Source organism: Haemaphysalis longicornis, unplaced genomic scaffold, assembly GCF_048455015.1.
Source record: "Haemaphysalis longicornis isolate Haplotype H1 unplaced genomic scaffold, Haemaphysalis longicornis Haplotype H1 scaffold_1, whole genome shotgun sequence".
Taxonomy (NCBI): Eukaryota; Metazoa; Arthropoda; class Arachnida; order Ixodida; family Ixodidae; genus Haemaphysalis; species Haemaphysalis longicornis.
This window is the reverse complement of record NW_027526203.1, coordinates 29,996,416-30,016,145: the sequence shown is the minus strand read 5'-3', so window position 1 is coordinate 30,016,145 and position 19,730 is coordinate 29,996,416. Positions and strand designations below refer to the sequence as shown.

General features: G+C 48.3%; 1 protein-coding gene across 1 annotated transcript in view; it reads left to right on the top strand.

Annotated features, from left to right (window-relative positions):
• The first annotated feature begins 11,151 nt into the window (after positions 1-11,151).
• LOC144161649 (uncharacterized) overlaps positions 11,152-19,730 on the top strand; it is a 47,162-nt gene continuing 38,583 nt past the window's right edge. Inside the window, exon 1 of the mRNA XM_077692306.1 lies at positions 11,152-11,880. Within this exon, the coding sequence (XP_077548432.1) occupies positions 11,152-11,880 (729 nt within the window). The remainder of the gene's footprint in view (positions 11,881-19,730) is intronic.

The following is a 19,730-nucleotide window of genomic DNA, read 5'->3' as shown; positions in this document are numbered from 1 at the left end:
TTTAATAAGACACCCCCAGGTCGAGAGAGAGAGAGAGAGAGAGAGAGAGAGAGAGAAAACTTTCGTGGAGTAAGATTCGGGGAAAGTTTTGGAAAAGTGGTACAGATTTGGTAGACCCCGAGAGTTGAATCCGAACTCCAAGGCCCCAAATCAGCTCACGCTGATCTTGAGGTGACAAGCTGGCTAGAGCAGCCTGTCATGTGACGGTATAACTGGCAAATGTAAGTTTTGAGTTGCTCACCATTGAGCATATCCTTTGATATTACCACGTTTTGAAGGTAGCGGGTGTTCCTTTGTATTTATATTTGTACTTGTGTTTGTATTTGTATTTGTATTTGCATATGTGTTTGTTTTCTACCAAGCATATTCACCCGTCTAGATTTGTGGATATATGCGTTAGTCTGTATACTGCGCAGAGTTTGCAATTATTCGGCGTTGAAATCCGGTCTGACACGCGGAAAGGTAGGATTTTTTGGCGTAAGATAAAGAGACGTTCTCCATTTTTCGGGGACAGGTGTTTGTAGTCGTGGTCAACAGTGAGCACGGTATTTGAGTTCGGGTGAATCTTGGAAGGCTGCGCCGATGCCTTCCAAACACTTGTGCCTGCGTCTTAATGTGATGTGAACTTTCATCATTGTCGATTGGAGGATCTTTTTTCAAGCGTTTAGGTACTCTGCCTGCAGCCAAGATATTAAGTAAGTTTTGAGCGTGTATAACAATGTTTAAACGTCTTTTCAATAGTGCCCCTAGGCGGATCGCAAGAGCATGGCTTTGATTTCCTCTTGTTCCATTCCTCTGTGTGGGAGGGTAACAAAATCACAGCGATTGCCACGGTACTCCAATACGGCAATTGTTGCTTCGTACTTTCGAACGCCTCGGAGTCGGCGTATACTGCGTTTTCATGATTTAGAACTTCCCTCGAAGGAATTTGATCCTGGCTTGTCGGCCCCCCGCGGTGGCTCAGTGGCTAAGGCGTTGTGCTGCTGAGTACGAGGACACGGGTTCAATTCCCGGCCGTAGCGGCCGTTTTTCTAATGGAGGCGAAAAGCAAAAAACGACCGTGTGTACTAGATTTCGGCGCAGGTTAAAGATCACCAGGTGGTTAAATTAATCTGCAGCCCTCCACTACGACGCGGCTCAGCGCCTGCGTTGCGTCGGCGCGTTAAACACTGCAATTATTCAATCTATCGTGGCTTGTCACCTGTCCTCGCGAAGATTTGGTTTGATGTTTTTTGGTAGGGGTGGTATTTACGGAAAGTCGTTGGATCGCAGACACATCCATCATGACGCTAGCCTTTTTGTTCTCGTATTGCGCCTAAAGTACGTAGGATTGCCGGTCCTAATTTTGGTTTTCCGAGGCGCTCCTTGTGTGCTAGCATAGTGTTCTCTCTGATGTATTTGTAGGTATTATAAGGCACAATTTAAATACGCCATTCGTTATTGGGAATATAGAGAGGTTGGCTGTTCTATATGCAGCCTTGGTAATGTTTATTTGGCCTTCTTCAGTGCGAGTAAGTTTGTGGTACAGCAGGGTGTACGATACCCGGCTCCTGGTCAGTGCCTGAACGAGTTTTGTAACGTTTTCTTTCATTCCTGCTGTTTCTCTGCACAGGCGCTTTTACAGACGCCTTTACATGCCGCTATACAGGCGCATGAACCAAATGGCCAGCGATTTCCTGGATTTTAGCAACTGTTTCTTCTGGGACCATGCCGAGGAATCATGCGCGACCCTGGATCACACGCAGATCGCTTTTCATGGCTTTTTAATTGGGTGCGTCGCGCCAGTAAATTGTTGGAAACAGTTTGCAGTGGTGACACAATCGCCAAAATTCTAAGTTATTTTAAAATTCCTTTAATTAAAGGCCATATACCTGGTGTTGTTTCGTATTGCGGCACAATTCTGGTTAAAATCTAGGAATTACTTGGTAATTGCGAGCTTGGCATTTATTTTTTGCCCCCTTTTCTAGCCATGTAACACAAGGTTGGCCTCGGCATCATTTTCGGTCGTCGAAGAGGCGCTTTGATGGTGGTGAAATCTGAGACATGGATAGTGACCCTGTCTACCCAGGTTGCGTCTACAGAAGACGCGTAGAACAAACTTGGGTGCGCAGGCACTGCGCCTGTTCAAATGGCGTCTTTTTGTTTCTTGTTTCGGCCGCAGTTTCATTGTCCGCTGTCCCACAATCTAATTGCCGTTACTCGGCACTCCCGATTCCATCGAGTCCTCATATCTGGCTGCCTCAGTTGTAACTTCCTGTTAGCAGCGATGACGTACTTCCGCGGACGCTTTATGAGCACGGCTGGCAGCATACGTCTAGCAACCACGGCAAAATCCATAAATGAGCCTAATAACGCTTTCGCGTTACAAATTCCTGGTTCAGAGAAAACCGCATATGGAAAGCCCGTTGCCCAAGTGAGAGGAATCTGCGGCAGGCCCGAGTGGAATGATTCATTCTCTGTTGAGGCGTCTAGGATTGCAGTGGCGCTGTGTTTGAAGTTTAAGGTTAACTTAGATGAAGCACAGTTGGTACGTGTAGATTACGTGACACGTAGTGTAGGTGGAAACAACCCGCTATAACGAGGCTTAAACATTCTGCAAAAGCGTAGAGCAACCATAGCACAATGGGGTGGAAAAAAATTGTAGTAAAAGTGCGGCCCAATAGAACTGCTGTAATATAGATGAAGACGTTGATGCTGAATTGAAAACTTTAATTTGGGAAAGCACGAAATACAATCTTGTGCTTAACGAGAGGCCGCGTCTGATAATGACCATAGAATTATAGCAGCAAATTTTGTGTCAAGCGACGGGCAAAACTGATGAAAACTAGGTGATACTTTACGCGTTATGTAATATCCCATTTGCGGACCCGTAAGCGTGGTCACAACGTTTAAAAAACAATGTTTAACTTTCGGCAGGAGAGAATTATTGAACCCGGAAAACCTGCTATTGGTGGTGCTGTTACTAAGATAATAAGCACAAATAATAAATATGTATGTTTTCATAATAAGCAAGAACATTACACTGTGTACGCACCATTTCGAAGTTCAGAAATTGGGAGAACACTTGAAAATGGTAGAGACGACCACAGGGATACCTACTTCACCTTGAAAATGGCACTCAAGATAAATAACAACTTCGTTCCCTTTGAAATAAATAGCTCTTGGTAACTCTATCAGCTCAATTCCCCAAGGAAAACGCAACAAATATTGAAAAAAAAGTCCAATTTCGCTGCTCAGTCACGTAATATGGGCAGAAAAGAACATGACTTGGGCCAGCACTAAAAACACAGATATCAGTGTTTTAATTCGAAGTTAGCATTCAAATTTTGCAATAAAAGCGAACAGGAAGCCCCGCTACAATCACACAGTCATTTGTCTTGGCGCTGGCTTAGCTCGGCGGCCTTTGCTACATCTGTTTAATTTCTATCGGTGGATTCGCCTCGGCTACGTATGTTTTCTTGAACATCTCGATTATTTCATTATAGTTAGTGGTAAAATTGATATCATCGTTATCGGGACAAATATATATTTTCATTGTACCAAAGTTGTATTTTGTTTTCATGGCCGCTTCATTGTGATTAACCTCAGTGGCTGGATCTGATGAGGGTGAACCGGTCCTAAAGGGGTGTGATATTTATTGCCAGAAAGAAATTGGACTAGACAATGAAACTATGCACACGTAATATGGTGAGGTCATCATCCTGGGCGTAAATTGCAAATTTGTGTCATTGTAGCGTTTAACGCGCCGACGATTAGGCACGCCATAGTGGAGGGCTCCGGATTAAATTTGACCACTGGGGTTTTCTAACGTACGGGGAAATCTCGAACACACGGGCCTTTTCGCCTTTCGCCTTGGGCTCAGCAGCACGACGCCATAGCCAGTGAGGCACCACGGGGGGTAAATTGCAAATTTGTTTTTGGGATAATGTCAATAAGTAATACAATTTTATGTTGAATATAACAAGATGACAGTTTTCACACACATTGTTCAAAGAATAAAAAAACTGCTTAAACAATATTTATTAAAAAAAGCCCGTGCTCCTGTCCGTCGGAAGTTTTCGAGGTCATTCGGTTTTATGCCCGCTTTCTTGAAAAATAATTCTTGTAGAAGAATTAGTCCCATAAGGTAATTCATAGTGGCTTAATATGCCATGGGTGATAATTGTTTATATAGATTATTAAATTACTAAAATGATAACATTCCAAGTCATGGTTCTTTGCTGAAGTGCTGACCGCGGTATAAAATTATAGGATTTCTTCAATCATGATCAGGCATTGCTCATTATTACCTACCTATTGCTACAGTGTGCTGTAACTGTGGTGCAATTGTTTATTCATCATTTTCAGTTTCAAAATTGACAGCACCTTCCTACATATGACACGGAACGGCTTCATGCCTATATGCAATAAAAAAAGTTATTAACAAACTTTTGAATGCATAAGGTGCAATGTTTCGGCGACACGGCCCCAACTGGTATAACAAAATGCATCGAAAATTCCAAATGTGGCCGTTAACACCAGTAATATTTCCTTAATACTTGTAAATATCCTGGTTTCTAAAGCAATCCGAGGCTTAGTTTCTATGAGCGATGAAAGGATTTTTATGAAGAACTGGAACAAGTGCGCACATATACTGGCTGGTGTGCATCTGGTTTTTTATTAGACTATTTATTAGGGCAAGCTGGTTTTTTATTAGGCTATTTATCGCACTAGCGAACAATAAAACAGGGAAAAGGCTACAGAAGAAACGAAGCGCACGATAGAACTTCTACTCAGTTTAAGGCACTGGAACACAAACAACGCCTATATGTGCATGATACGTGGAATGGTAATCATAAAAACCCATTCCTTACGTTCAATCAGTCAGTAATGAGCTTTGCCGCGTATTTTCCGAAAGTCTTTTTCATGCGAAACCCAGTTAATTTCATGTACTAACAAGCTTCCCTGTATTCTTGAAAACCGTTCCTTGTTGACTGCATTTTTTTATTTCGACAAAGCGTTTGATAAAGTACCGCACCCGTTACTTCTTCACAAACTAAGAAATATAGGTCTCGCCACTGGCATAATCAATTGCATTCAGCCACCATTTCATGTTTAAGCCATTTTATCTTTAAGTCCATTTCGTCTTTAAGCCCGGTTATTTCAGGTGTACCCCAGGGCACCATTCTGGGTCCACTACTTTTTCTCATCTACATCAATGATTTGCCTAAGTGTGTTTCATCATCAGTGCGTTTATTCGCTGACGATTGTGTCATTTTTAGGAAGGTTGATAACGATATTGACATATGCACACTTCAGTCCGACATCAATTCCATATCCCATTGGTGCAGTACATGGCAAATGACATTAAATACTAATAAATGCAAATCAATGCGAATTTTCTGTATCGCTACTAACCCGCACCCGTATTTACTTAATGGGAAAATGCTCAAAGCTGTTACTTCATATAAATACTTGGGCGTTCATATGACTGCTGACCTATCTTAGAATCTTCATATTGATTATATCACCAATAAAGCCAATCGAATGCTTGGCTATGTAAGACGTAATTTTCATTCCGCTACTTCTTCTGTAAAACTTCTCCTTTTCCAATCCCTTGTCCGTTCACAACTTGACTACGCTTCATCTATATGGGACCCATCTACTGAATTACCGATTAACCAGCTAGAAATGATTCAGAATAACGCCGCATGATTTATTCGTTCTAACTACCAGCGAGCAGCCAGTGTCTCCAGAATGAAAACAATTGAATCTCCCATCTCTGACGTCGCGACGCAAAATTGCACGTTTGTGCTTATTCCACAAAATAAATTCACACAGCATGCTTCACAACGCACTACTTAGTCCCCCTTCATACGTACCTCCTCGTTTAGACCATTCTCACAAAGTTGGTATACCTACTTGCAACACCAAAGCCTTTTTTCACTCTTTCATTACACGTACCTCTAGGGACTGGAATCATCTTCCTTCTGATGTCGCTACGATTAGCAACCCGGACTTGTTTCGTTCCGCTGTGTGCAACGTCATCACCTAGATTTGTCTATTGTCTGTAGCGATACAATGGTTCCTGCCAATCCCACTTGTTTTGCTGTTTTGTTTTTAATTTTTTACTTTTTTAAGAGTTTTGCAAGGAACACCAAAACTGACACGAAATTGCAACTGGCCACCTGTATTACTCCTTACAACATGTATACCTTAGCCGCATTTCTCACGTTGTAAAAGAATGATTACAACCTTATTTACTGTTTTACGTTTGTTTTAGAGGTGATATGTACTCGCAATGTGTTCGTTGTACTGCATTTTTCTTATTTCTTGCTGTGCATTTACCCACTCCACTCTTCAATGCAATTGCCTTGAGGGTATTCCAAATACATAAATAAAAAAAGATTTACGTGTTGCGCACGTGCCTTAAAGCAAGCTCCGCAGCAAGGTCGTGAACATAAAGGACAAGCTGGAGAATGATAAGTTCCCGGGAGTCGTATACAAAATCCCTTGCGCTGACTGCAATTGCGTTTATATCGGCAAAACCCTGAATTTTTCACGAAGAATGAAGCAGCACCAACGTGACGTTGCAAAAGAGAATCGAACAATGAATGCGTTATCAGAGCAGTCCTGCCAACAAAATCACCGCATCAGTTGGGACGGTGCTGCTATCATAGCAAAAGAAAGAACTTTCGCCTTCCGTGTTTTCCTCGAGTCATTCATCATCCAAACCACACCCCTACTGTCAACCGGACAGATGGCAACATGCCTGCAATATACACGAAGTCATTGCGCCATATCTTGCATATAAATGGACGACGGCCTCTTGCCCGCTTCGTTGTGAACAAGGAACACGTTTGGGCTACGAAACGTCAATTTGTTTCCTTTTGACTTGGTCAGTGACCACGAACTTATACTCGCAACTATGACCCCTGACCAGACGAAGTTTCGTCGAACACTTGACTTGATAAAAAACAGTACCGAAGCCGCCACTCGCTCTTATCAATAAAGAGCAGCACAGTGCCCGCCTATATCACAGGACGTAACTAATCCGCCACGCGTGTACAGCAATCACTCGTCGCAAATGCGCCACCAGCACCCATTCTAAAAAAAGATTTCTTTTGCAGACAGCGCCAAGGACGATGCACTGCCACACCCTTTCCCTTCTCTGCATACCGTGAAGGCCTCAACAATTTCTCTGTCGGTTTGTGATAAATACCTGAACACGATGCGTGTCTGCGAGAAATCTGGAGTGCTCCCAGCGCACCTGCGGCAATGTTCAGTGAAGTGACCGGCCCTCATCGGCGCGTTTACAGCTGCGTGGTGCTCTCTGAGCCGTATATTAGGGCATCTGCCTGATTGCCCAACGTTGCACTATTTACACGACAGGGGTATCCTGGAGACCACTCCCATCGCCCAATCCACAAACCTACTTGTACGCTTTATGGCGCAGGTGGCGGGGTGCAAGGGTCGTTCATATTACGCACCATCCTTCCAAGGCTCTCAGGATCAGAGAACACCACCTGCACACCGCATTTACCGCCAACATTTCCCAGTAGGCGGCACACCTCGTGCATGCAAGGCCCTTGTCCACCACAGGAACTCTCTGCTTTGGACATTCAGAAAATAGCAAGTGTTCACTTTTGACATCTTGCACAAGGCCTTCCTCCAGAGAGGTCGCCATTCCTATTGGAAGGCCTGCCGTTTTCAGTTCTAAAGCAAAGCTTTCTACCTCTACCCACCAAAGGGTACTTTCACGAAAGTTGGTGTCAACAGAAAACTCCAGCGAATAAATAAAAGAATTTACTGGCACCGCTAGGAATTGAACCTGGAACTAATACCGTAACAAAGCGAAAGCCCATTGTCTTACCGATTAACCTACGTGCCCACACGGAGACGGGGAAGACAAGTGGGGAACTCACGAAGAACATCTATGGGTTTACCCTCTCGCCACGATGAATGTGACGTGATAGCGTCACCCGAACTCACGCACCGCTGTGCGCTCCGTCAACGGCACGTCTAGCGGCCCTGTGCGCGCCTTGCACTTGTGCTAGGAGTTACAAAAATTAAAGGAAGCTCACACCACCGCATTGCGTCTCACTTCTAGTACGCCAAAGTACAGTCGCCTCAAGTGTTCACGTGAAAAAACACAGCTCCTTGTCGTCCACCCTCATGCCAAACGACAGATCAAGTACTGTTTGATGGCCAGGCTATCACTCCAAGCCCCAGCATCAAGATCCTGGGCCTACATCTACAGGCCAACACCAAGAGTGGCGTATCGTTCCAGCGCCTAAAACACAGCATCAATCAAATCATACACATGATCAGGCGAGTTGCCACCAAGAAGCGAGGCCTCATGGAATCCGATAGCTTTCAATAAATTCAAGCTTTCGTCCTCTTGAGATTCACTTACATCCACCCCCTGTCTTCTTCTCGGCAAGGACATAAAGATGCTTTATATAATGATTAGGAAGGTGATTGAGCAGAGCATTTGTCTTCTCCTGAGTGCGTCCGCAGAGAGGCTCGTTAGCACGGTGCTTCACAACGCGATAGAAGAGCTGATAGAGGGCCATCTTTCTAACCAGAAGCTCCGCATCCTCCGCCGCATCCTTTTTCTGATTGGCTGGACAGCACAGAATGTCACTCCGCTTGATGTACTACCACACTCTTGGCGACAAGAACTAAAGATGCTCCCTTCGCTTAGAAATATGAACTCCTCACACCACGAGAGTCGCCGACAAGCATTGGCTCAAGCGTTCAACACCACCCTGTGTTGGGATCATGCAGTTATCTACATTGACGTGACCCAACATCGAGGGCAGTAGTACGCCATCATCGTGGCTACCTCCAGAAGCAGCCTCCTTGCGTGTGCCTCACTCGAGACCCAAGGCGTGATCGCCGCAAAAGAGGCAGGCATCGCCTTGGATCTCACTCACGCAGGTGTTCGGAAGGCAGTAACCGATTCCCAACAAGCCTCTCGGAATTGCCAAACGGGTTGGGTGTCCCGACGTGCACTGCGCGTGCTAAAAACCCACTCCCCAAACGGTTTCATTCCGCTCATCCGAACACCCGCTCACGCTTTTATGGAGGGCAACAAATACGCCCACCAACAAGCCTGTGCTTTTACCCCCCGTGCTAAGGAGGTGCACGAGGACAGTCACCCGCTTGTCTCGTTCATGGACATAGCCCCATCATTATCGCCCTCAGAGACAGACCCTACCTTTGCGTAGGGTCATTCCAGAGGGTTTGTTTGACCATGAACTTTCCAGAGAAAATCAACCTACCCTACGGCACATACAATCCGGCTCCTTCCCACACCCCACGCGTCTTCACCTAATGCACTAGAATCGTTATGACGCTGAAGGTAAATATTGCTCAGAAGTAGGAACCCTCCGCAACATAATCAGGGTGTGCGATTTAGCCCTGAGCACCCTCCGCTCTTTCCGTCAACTACCCAACAAAAAAGTGGGAGATGCTGCTGTCCAGCCCCTCTCCCTACACAGCTTCAGTTGGTGGACAGAGCACAGGCGGCGCGGACTGCATATGGGCTCCAGTGAAGAGCCACTCCCCTGGGCCGCACTCTGGCCCGTTCAGAAATCTGTATAGAGGTATTTTCTCCTCCTCCTCCTCCTTTTCCTCCACCGTCTCGTCCGCCGATCTCGTCGCCTCCATCCTCTGCGGCAGACATGTAGAGGTCAGATCATGTAACACCAGGTTTGAGCCTCCTTTTACTTTGTAAAGAAATATTTCCACTCATGTGTCGCACCAATACAGCTCTGCAACCAACCGTTCATGAATCATCATTGATTTAACCTTACCAAGAATATCTCCTTAAAGTAATAAAGGGTGTGATTAACTGCATTTGACTTCCCTCTGGTTTCACTATTTGTAGAGCCACGTGACTGGAATTAAGGGACGTCGCATGGGTAATTGTTGTGGGTGCCTTCTACAGCTTTGCTTCCCAACCAAATTCACAGGGTGGATTGATGCAATTTTTTTTCTACTTGCTCAAGCAAACTAGCCTGCATTTTATGCAGGCAAGATCCGGTAATCGCCGCCACAACGCCTTCTTCGGTGTGGCTCACTTGACTACCTTGGAAAGGGCTGACTGGCAGGGCTGGACGCCCTTTTTATTAAGAGGTGCATACTGGCAACACGGCTCAACACCACACAGGTGCAGATGCACATCCAAAAACAGCAGAACACTTATCTAAGGTAACTCGTGCGGGAACCTCAGACCGTCTGCACACCCAATGAAAATGCAGAGCACATGGGCAACGATGTCATCTCTATAGAGCGCAACTTCACGCAAGACAAGAAGGAAATCATCCACATAGGTAGATGGTGAAGATATACATTTCCAGACGTTGGCAAGTGGGACCATGCACGATCCTATGCATACACCATCTTTCCACACCCCCAACCTATCCTCAAACCTGACCAAAGTGAATGAGAGATAAAACTCTTACAATGCCGTAAAGATACTAGCACACGTACCAGTGGTATTTTGGAACGACACAGCATCACTCGCACCTATACTTTTCTGAAAAGCTCCCAGCATTTCACTTTCTCAAAAGGACTGAAAAAGATCTTCAGCGTCAATAGAAAAGGCAAAAATACCACGCCCTGTTGCTTCGCGTCCGAGAAAAAATTGCAGACATCTACGTTTGTATCCGAAGATTGGGGTAACCGGGCAACAGTGGCGGGGGACACTCCCAAAGGATGGACATGTGCCGGGTGAAGAGGAAGATGTGGCGCGACACGAGCTATGTCAGAACATGGCGGACTCGGCTGGATTAGGTGTGCGCAGCCGGATCGGCAGAGGAGCGGACCTTGGCGGAACAAGACTCCCAGTAAAGGTGTGGTTTTAGGGGGCGCAGTGTCTTTATGGGGAACCGCGGCCGGGTGCAAGAACCCCGGTAGCAGATTTGGCGCCCTGAACGTGGGGCCGGCCGTGGTTCCTGTGAAGGGCATTGTGGTCTTCTTCCTTGTTCTGGTGTTCCGCGGTGGGCGCTTGAGGGACTAATTACATTGACGTTTTTTCGTGACCGCCAGGATTTTCGGTAGTCCTTCTCGTATTTTCAGGCGCATTTTTACTGGCTTGTGTTATCACCATTTTTTCTTCGTGTGTTCCCTTCGCCCCGCGCGAGAGCATTTCGTCCCAGGGACATGCCTGTCCGTGGAGCCGCTACCCGTCGGAGGCCCTTGGTTGCTTCGCGCGAGCCCGCAAGGGATGCGGATGCCACTGGGTTCGTCGGCGTGCTCCGCCCAATCATGGACCTATGCGAGAACCTCACGAACTGGCTGGCAGGTCTCGGGCTAGAACGCGGTGTGTCCGAACACGGGCCATCGTTCCAGCCGAGCATTGCGGTGCCACGGTTCACGGGCTACGATGACCGCAAGACAGTGGCGGACTTCCTGTGCGACCTCACCGTATACAAGGCGGCGTCGGGTGCCTCGGACGAGTTCGTCCTGGCCCGCGTCCTGCCGGTTGCTCTGGAGGGATCCGCCGGTCGCTGGTGGCGCCTGCAGGCTCCGTTCGCGTCCTGGACCGACTTCGTGGCGCGCTTCCGCGAGGAGTTCCTACCCCCCGAATACGACTACCGCATCCGCCATGAGTTGGAAGCACGTACGCAGCACCCGTGCGAGGGCTTGCTCGAATTCATTCGAGCTATCCAGGAGCTCTTCAAAAGAGCTATCCAGGGTGCGTCTGATGCAGAAATGGTGAGGCACGTCTTACGACGATGCCACCCCCGCTTCCGACCTTACTTACGTGGTCGTGAGTACTCGAGCCTGGAGGAAATGGCACGATCAGGCCGGTCAATCGAGGAAGCTCTCATATCGGAGCTGAATTATGTACCCCCTCCGCCAGTAGGGGAAGCAATCGAGCCAGCTTGTGCATGGAGAGCCACCCTTGAGACTTCGCCAGAGCGAAGTCCACAGCCGCGCACTGCAGCGGCGGGCTTGAATTCCCCCCGTGCACTAGATCCTTCTGCCCTTGGCGATTGGCAGTTGGAGCACGGAAGACCACTAGATGGTGCAGCCCATGGCGGGAACTCCCCGCAGCGGTTTGAGCTAGGGTTCCTGCGTTGGGAAAACAGGCCCTCTTTACTGGCAGGCTCACCGCTCCCCGACCCGATTCTCTCCCTTTGGGGTCGGCAACGAAATCCCCTGAACTCCAGAGGTCCTTCTCGTCCAGTTGCCGAGACGGGAGTGTCGCGAGGCTACGTGCCTGACGGAAATAAAGCTGGCGGCTGTTACCACTGTGGACAGCCAGGACACATCCGTCGTGAGTGTCCCCGGGTGATGGCTGGTCGTCGAAATACAAATAGCCATCGAGATGAAGGAATGCAGCCCGAGGCAATGATGGTGACTAACCCATCGCTGAGTGGCCCAGAATTGGATGGTGGCGAGGACTGGTGTTTTTTACCCACGTGCTTGCCGTGTCGAAGCACGCACACAGCCCATAGCACCACATGTTTCTGTTCACGTCCTTGGAACGGATGTTTCTGTATTGGTTGGTACAGGCGGCAGTTTGTCGCTCATTGGTGATACCGTCTTTGAACTTTGCCGAGCACGTGGTGTTAAGTTGCGCCAATGCAGCACCCGTTTGCAAGTGGCCAATGGTGCTGTTGTTCAAGCACGTGGTGCTGTGCGCTTGCACATTTCTTACGCAAGCAGACGGTGTCGGCAGCGCTTTACGTACTGCTGTGGCTTGGCGGTGCTCATGATTTTGGGCCGGGATTTCATTATTCGCGAGGGCCTACTGCTTGACTTGGCGGGAGGTGGTTACAGATTGGGCAATGACGCAGAATGGATACCTTTTCTGGCGTCAACGCATACCTGTAGCGTGCCAAGGTCAGCCGAAGTCGCAACGAAATCCGTGTTGCCTGAGCGAATCAGGCAGTTGCTTGAGGAGTGTCCTTGCAGTGACTATGAGAGGGAGCAGCTCGCTTATGTGCTGGAGCCGTTTGGTGAAATGTTCACGAGGGCCCCTAGGCGGACAACGGTCCTTCAACATCGCATTGACACGGGAGACACCCCTCCTTGGAGCGGCAATCCACGGCCGCTCAGCATCCAGAAGAAGGCGAAACTGGTTGTCGCCCTTGACGAGATGCTGAACACGGGGGTTTTGCGGCCGTCGCAGAGTGCCCATGCATCTCCAGCCGTGTTGGCGCCAAAAACAGACGGCAGTGTGCGTCTCTGCGTGGACTACCGTCGTCTCAACGACGTAACTGTAAGAGACGCATATCCTTTTCCTGCCGTAGAATCCATCATTTCCTCGCTTGGTGGTGCCCGCGTGTTTACCACTCTAGATTGCTCACGCGGCTTTTTGCAAATTAAAATGCACCCTGATGATATTCCTAAAACATCTTTTACATGCTACAGGGGTCTTTTCGAGTTCGTGAGCATGCCGTTTGGGCTGAAAAACTCCCCGAGCTCGTTTCAAAGATTAATGGACATCGTTCTTGACGATGCACGTTATAAGTACACGATGGCCTATATGGACGACGTCGTCGTGTTTTCGCGTACCTTTGAGGAGCATCCCGTGCATCTCAGAGGTGTGCTTGACCGCATGAAACGCGCCGGTCTCACCATCAATCCTAAAAAGGTCCAACTCGCGACAAGCAAAGTTGACTTGCTCGGCTTTGTCGTGGACAAGGGAGAACTTCGTCCTAACGATTCCAAACTGAAGGCAATTACGGAGTATTCGTGCACGCGTGACGTTAAGAGCTTGCAGCGCTTCTTGGGCATGATAGCCTTTTATCGTAGCTTCATCCCTCATTGTGCGGAGCTGTCACGTCCGCTAAACCAGTTACTACGGAAAGGCGTAAAATTGCAATGGGAGAAAGCTGAACAGCGAGCTTTTGAAGCACTGTCTCGCGCAATCGCGGAAACAGCGGCTAAGGATACCGGACCTTAACAAACAATTTGTCTTGCAGACCGATGCTAGCGACTACGGACTGGGCGCAGTGCTGATGCAGGAGTTTGAGGGCGTTCTCCGTCCGGTCGCATTTTCTAGCCATACGCTCACTCCGGCTGAGCGCAATTACACGGTCACAGAACGTGAGTGTCTAGCTATTGTGTTTGCACTAAAGAAATTTGACATGTATCTTGACGGTGCCTCTTTCACCATTCAGACAGACCACATGGCATTAAGGTGGCTGCAGCGTTTGCAGAACACTGCTGGTCGTCTTGGGCGCTGGGTGCTTGCGCCTCAGCGCTACGATTTTACTATCCAGCACAGGAAGGGTTCGCAGAACCAAGTCGCTGACGCGCTATCGCGCGCGCCCCTGCCGCCATCTTCGGACGCGGAAGCGCCGGCGCTGGTGGCTGCAGTGGATGCTGACGCACGCTGGGGTACGCTGGTGAGCAGGGCAGATCTTCTCGCGGCGCAACGGGCCGACGGACTTTGCCGCAAGATCATTGAGCACGTCGGGACACAGGGCGCTGCTCCCACGAGCAACAGCGTTGAGTTTGATTCATATGTGTTGGCAGAATACGGTCTCCTGCTACGGTATATCCCGCAGGACGATGACGAAGCTAATTCCCCATTCCGCGCTGTTGTACCGCGTAAGCTTCGGAGGGCTTTCATCCGTTACTTTCATGATTCAGCACTGGCTGGTCACAGCTCTGGCAGAAAAACTTATGAGAAGTTATGTTGGACTGTCACGTGGCCGGGAATGAGGCAGGATCTGCTGAGGTATTCCAGGCGTTGTCACGTGTGTCAGACAGCGAAACCCCGAGTCGGTTGCCCGCCCGGATTGATGCAGTCTGTTGAGAGTAAGAGCCCCTGGCAAATCGTTGCTTGCGATATCATGGGCCCTTACCCCCGCAGCCCGTGTGGTAATTGTTATTTGTTTGTGGTGACGGACCATTTCACGAAGTGGGTAGAGCTGTTCCCGCTACGTACCGTCAATGCACCGAATGTATGGAGGTGCCTAATGGAAGTGTTTTCGCGCTTTGGGTTCCCCGCACAGCTCATAACGGATAATGCTACGTATTTGACGAACAAATTGTTTGAGGACAACTGCCGAGCTGTAGGCGTGAAACAAAACGTATGACCACCTATCACCCTCAGGCAAACATAAATGAGCGTGTGAATTGCAACCTCAAGGCGATGCTAATTGCTCATACGGAGCAACACAAGGATTGGGATGCTAAGCTGCCTGAGATTGCATTTGCCACTCGCACCACGGTGAATCGCTCAACCGTGTTTACGCCGGCTTATTTGAACTACGGTCGGGAAATGCCATTTCCTCTTGACAGGACACTTCCAGAAACGGAGGCGGGTTCTGGTCTGTCGCCCATGCTGTGGCCGTCCGCCAGCGCCTCCGTGACGCGATACAGGCTGCCAGGGAGCAGCTTGACGTTGCTCGTCTCCAGCAGGCGGAGCAGTACAACCGGGGCCATCGGGATGTTCAGTTTGCGGTTGGCGACATGGTTCTCCGGCGCACTCATCCACAGAGCGATGCCTCACGCAAGTTTGCGCGTCGCTAGCCCCTAAATGGGAGGGCCCTTTTACCGTAAGCGAGAAGCTGTCTTCCATAACGTATCTTTTACGCCACAGGAGTACAGGTGAACATGCAGGCCCGGTTAATATAGCAGGCCTTAAACAGTACCACGTGAACTGATCTGCTTTTGGCCGCAACGCCTCTTGTTTCTCAATGGCGTCTGCGCACCCGTCATGTTAACTTTCTATGGGATGTATCTAGAGTATCCTTTTTAGGCATTTTTTTGTTTCGGATTACCTTTTCTTGGCCCTGAATTTGATGATTGATCAGTCCCACGTGATGCGTTTCTTTATTTTTTTTTCCAGATTGGATTGTTCGTAAGGGCGTTACTTTTTGCTTCTTTCACGTCCAGAATCCATTTTGGCATTTGCCACGGCTGCGCCCGCATTCACCGCCGCACCGTTTGGAGGACTTTCACCACTGCCGCATCAACATGCGCATTCGCATGCCCCGGTGGCCTCCTGAGCTCCTGACTCCCTTGCCTTGGGACCACCTTCGCGGCACCACAGCACTTGCTGCAGGCCGTCGCTGCTCCCTCCTCTCCACTGTGCTGCTACCTTGGCGGGCGTGCTCTGGTCTATGAACTGGACTGTTTGGTGCTGCTCTCGGCTACCCTCTGGCTCTGCGTCCTGCTGGTTGGAGGCCCTATCTTTTCACTCTCAGGCTGTCGGACACGGCCTCGTCTGTAATGGATTCTTCCAGCAACGCCCGCGACCCTGACGCTTCCCTGACAGTACCTGTGCTTGCATCCTCTTGTGGGTACTTTCGCAGAGGACATCTTCAAGTTCCCACATTGTTGTCCCACAGCTCGTTCGTGGACAACGTCATAATCTTGGTGTCCCAACGCCTAATCCATCCAGTTACTCTCGGCTCTTTCTCGGAATCCTCGAAGACTGTATCTCAACCTTTTCTTCGGAGGGGGGGAGAACTCCGGGCAACAGTGGCGGGGGACAATCCCAAAGGATGGACATGTGCCACGTGAAGAGGAAGATGTGACGCGACACGAGCTAGGTCACAACATGGCGGACTCGGCTGGATTAGGTGTGCGCAGCCGGATCGGCTGAGGAGCGGACCTTGGCGGGACAGGACTCCCAGTAAAGGTGTGGTTTTAGGGGGCGCAGTGTCTTTCTGGGGAACCGCGGCCGGGTGCAAGAACTCCGGTACCACAAGATGCAAGGCAGGATAGCGATGATTGGACTCTCACGGAGCGTTTTCGTACGCACTGGCTCCATTTTCCACCTATACTTCACGATTAGGGAGAGAAAAACTAGAAATTAGGGTTTTTAAATCACCGTGGCCCAGGAAAGACAAAGTCTCTGCGCTTCTGGGGCTTAAACTGTGGCTTAAATATTGCGGAGGCGAGGTGTTGGTCACTTTGAGCGGAGAGGCACCAGTGTCAGTTTTTTAAAATGCAATTCTGTATAGTTTATGCCGAGCTGAACAATTGAGCTTTTTGCGAAGACAAAGAGACAGACAGACAGACAGACAGACAGACAGACAGACAGACAGACAGACAGACAGACAGACATAAAGCTAAAGGGCTATAATATAAAATAAAAGCCCAACCCGTACCACATACGTATCCCGGGTGACGCCAATTAAAAATAAACAAACTGGACCGAAGTCAACTACAGTTTTCAAAAGAAGGAAATACCCACCGAAGTGGAAAATAAAAGGGAACAATGCTACACAGCGACACCACAGCCAGGAGAGCGGGCCCGGGGAGACCCCTTGATCTCCCCTGGAACAGTAGCAGGAAAGGGTGGGATGCGGGATACGGATAGTGGTAATAAGGAATGGGTTATGGGAAGATGGGTGGGAATGGGGACAGCGAGATTTTTGTTCTAATCCTTAGATGTCTGACTCCTAAAATAGGCCTGATAACCGGATGGGCGTCAGACGGTTCCAATTGGAATTCAGCGGACCCCACTATAGGTTCGGACCATCTGAGCTCCGACATCGAAGAACAGGGAGAACCTGCGACGGAGTGACGACAGACAGACAGACAGACAGAGTGAAGATCTTTGTTCAGGAAGATATAGTTGCGGTGTAGGAAAACGTGGTAAGGAGATGGCAGGCCGCCCAATGGTGGTAGCTGAAGTTTAGGGCACCTGATGCGGCAGCATCTTCGCTTTTCCTCCCAATCATTTCGCGCTTATCTTGAGGTAACAAGCTGGTCAAAGTTGCCTTTCATGTTTCGAAGAAGTGGAATATGTAATGTTTACGTTGTTTTCCCCTGGCCATACTCTTGGGCATGGCTATGTCGCGTGCAAGAGGGTGGACATTTCTTCGTTTTTAGCAGAGTGTTAAGTTAATCCCTGATGTTGCCACCCAACACTTCAAGGCACAACGCTTAGCAGATACTTGTGTTAGTTTGTCGTCCGCAGAGTTTGTGATTCTTCGTCGTTGAGACCTCGTTGTAGGAAAGGGAAAGATCGCGTTCCTAGGCATAGGAGTAGGGTTCGTTCTTAACGTTAAGTGTGGTAATCGTGGTCGCAATGGGCGCGGTATGCGAGTTCGTGTGGCACTTAGTCAACGCGTCGTTCTCTTCAAGACCAGTGTGTCCAGGTGACGTTTGTAACGTTTGCATTGTAGATGGAAATATCTTATGAAGCGCTTAGGTATTCTGCATGCAGAAAACACTATAATGATCTTTCAGAGTTTATGATGTTTAGGCTTTTTTTTATACTTTCGCTAGTCTGATTGCCGATAGGATGTCTCAACTTCTGTTTTTTTTGTATGTAGGAGGGACCTGCAGTGACAAAGATTGCAAGAGTAGTCAATTACGACAATTTCCGCCTTAATGCTTTTGTACGTCCCGGAGCGCTCATGATTCTGAAACTTTCCCCAAATTAACTTGTTACTACCATATCACGTCTTGTTGTGTAAGACTGGATTCACATTCTTGGTAGAGGAGCGCTTTTATGTGCGGTTGGTGGGACGGTGTCTATCACGGCGTGCAGTACTTTGTTCAAAGGCGGGGTGCCTGTCTTCTATACGATGTCCCCTCCCGATTTTGATTTTCAGCCGGTCATTCGTGTGAGGAGAGTGGTGTCTCCAATTTCTTGGAATACGTTAGGAAGACACAAGTTGAAGAAAAATTATCACAAATTCTATTTAGGACGAGTGGAGGAAGAAGGCATCTCCCATTGACATTCACCCGCTCAGGTCCTGCGCTTTCCGAGTCAATCCTTTGCTCCAAATATTGTTATTTCATCCCTCCAAAGAGGTAATGGCCTTCCCCTTCTTTTAGACCCGTGCACGCATGTGCATTCTGTTACCATGGTTGTCCACCGGTTGTTAGTTCGTCGCAAGGTCAAAATTGCGAAGTTGAGTACTCCCTTTTTTGCTGTCCTGATGATGGCGTTTCTTTCTCTTTATTTTGCGCGGGTAAATTTGTGGTGCTGTACGTTTTGCAGTACTCAGCTCATGATCTGTGATTCCATGAGTCTTATCGTTTCTTCGATTTTCTTGCTGTTCTTTTGGTTGGGCAATGGGTTAAAGATCTTTCTTTTTTTGAGATTGTAAGTTTGGCCTTACCGCATGTCTCTAGAGCCACGCCGAGCATTCATACGTGACTGTTCTGATCTTGATAGTTGGGTTTTTATGTCGCAAGGACGACAAAGGGCAAAGAGCGCCAAGGAAAATTTATTTTATAAGGAGGAAGTGTTCTGATGTTGATAGTTGGGTTTTTATGGCGCAAGGATGACTAAGGGCAAAGAGCGCAAAGGAAAATTTATTTTATAAGGAGGAAGTGATAGTAAACGTAAAACATTTACCTAAAAATATATGTGAACTGACATAAAATACAATGTCGATGACTGCTGAAAATGGCCAGGGTGTCAACAAGCATGGTAAGTGATGTGGTGCAAAAACGTTGCTTCAATCCACCCTGTGAATTTGGTTGGAAAGCAAAGCTGTAGACGGCACCCACGACAATTACCCATGCGACGTCCCTTAAATTCAGTCACGTGACTCTACAAATAGTGAAACCAGAGGGAAGTGAAATGCACTTAATCACAACCTTTATTACTTTAAGGAGACATTATTGGTAATGTTAAATCATGATGATGCATGAACGGTGGTTGGTGGAGTTGTATTGGTGCGGCACATGAGTGGAAACATTTTTTTATAAAATAAAAGGAAGCTCAAACCCGGTTTTAGACGATCTGGCCTCTCCATGTTTGCCGCCGCGGACGGAGGCGACTAGATCGGCGGACGAGACGGCGAAGG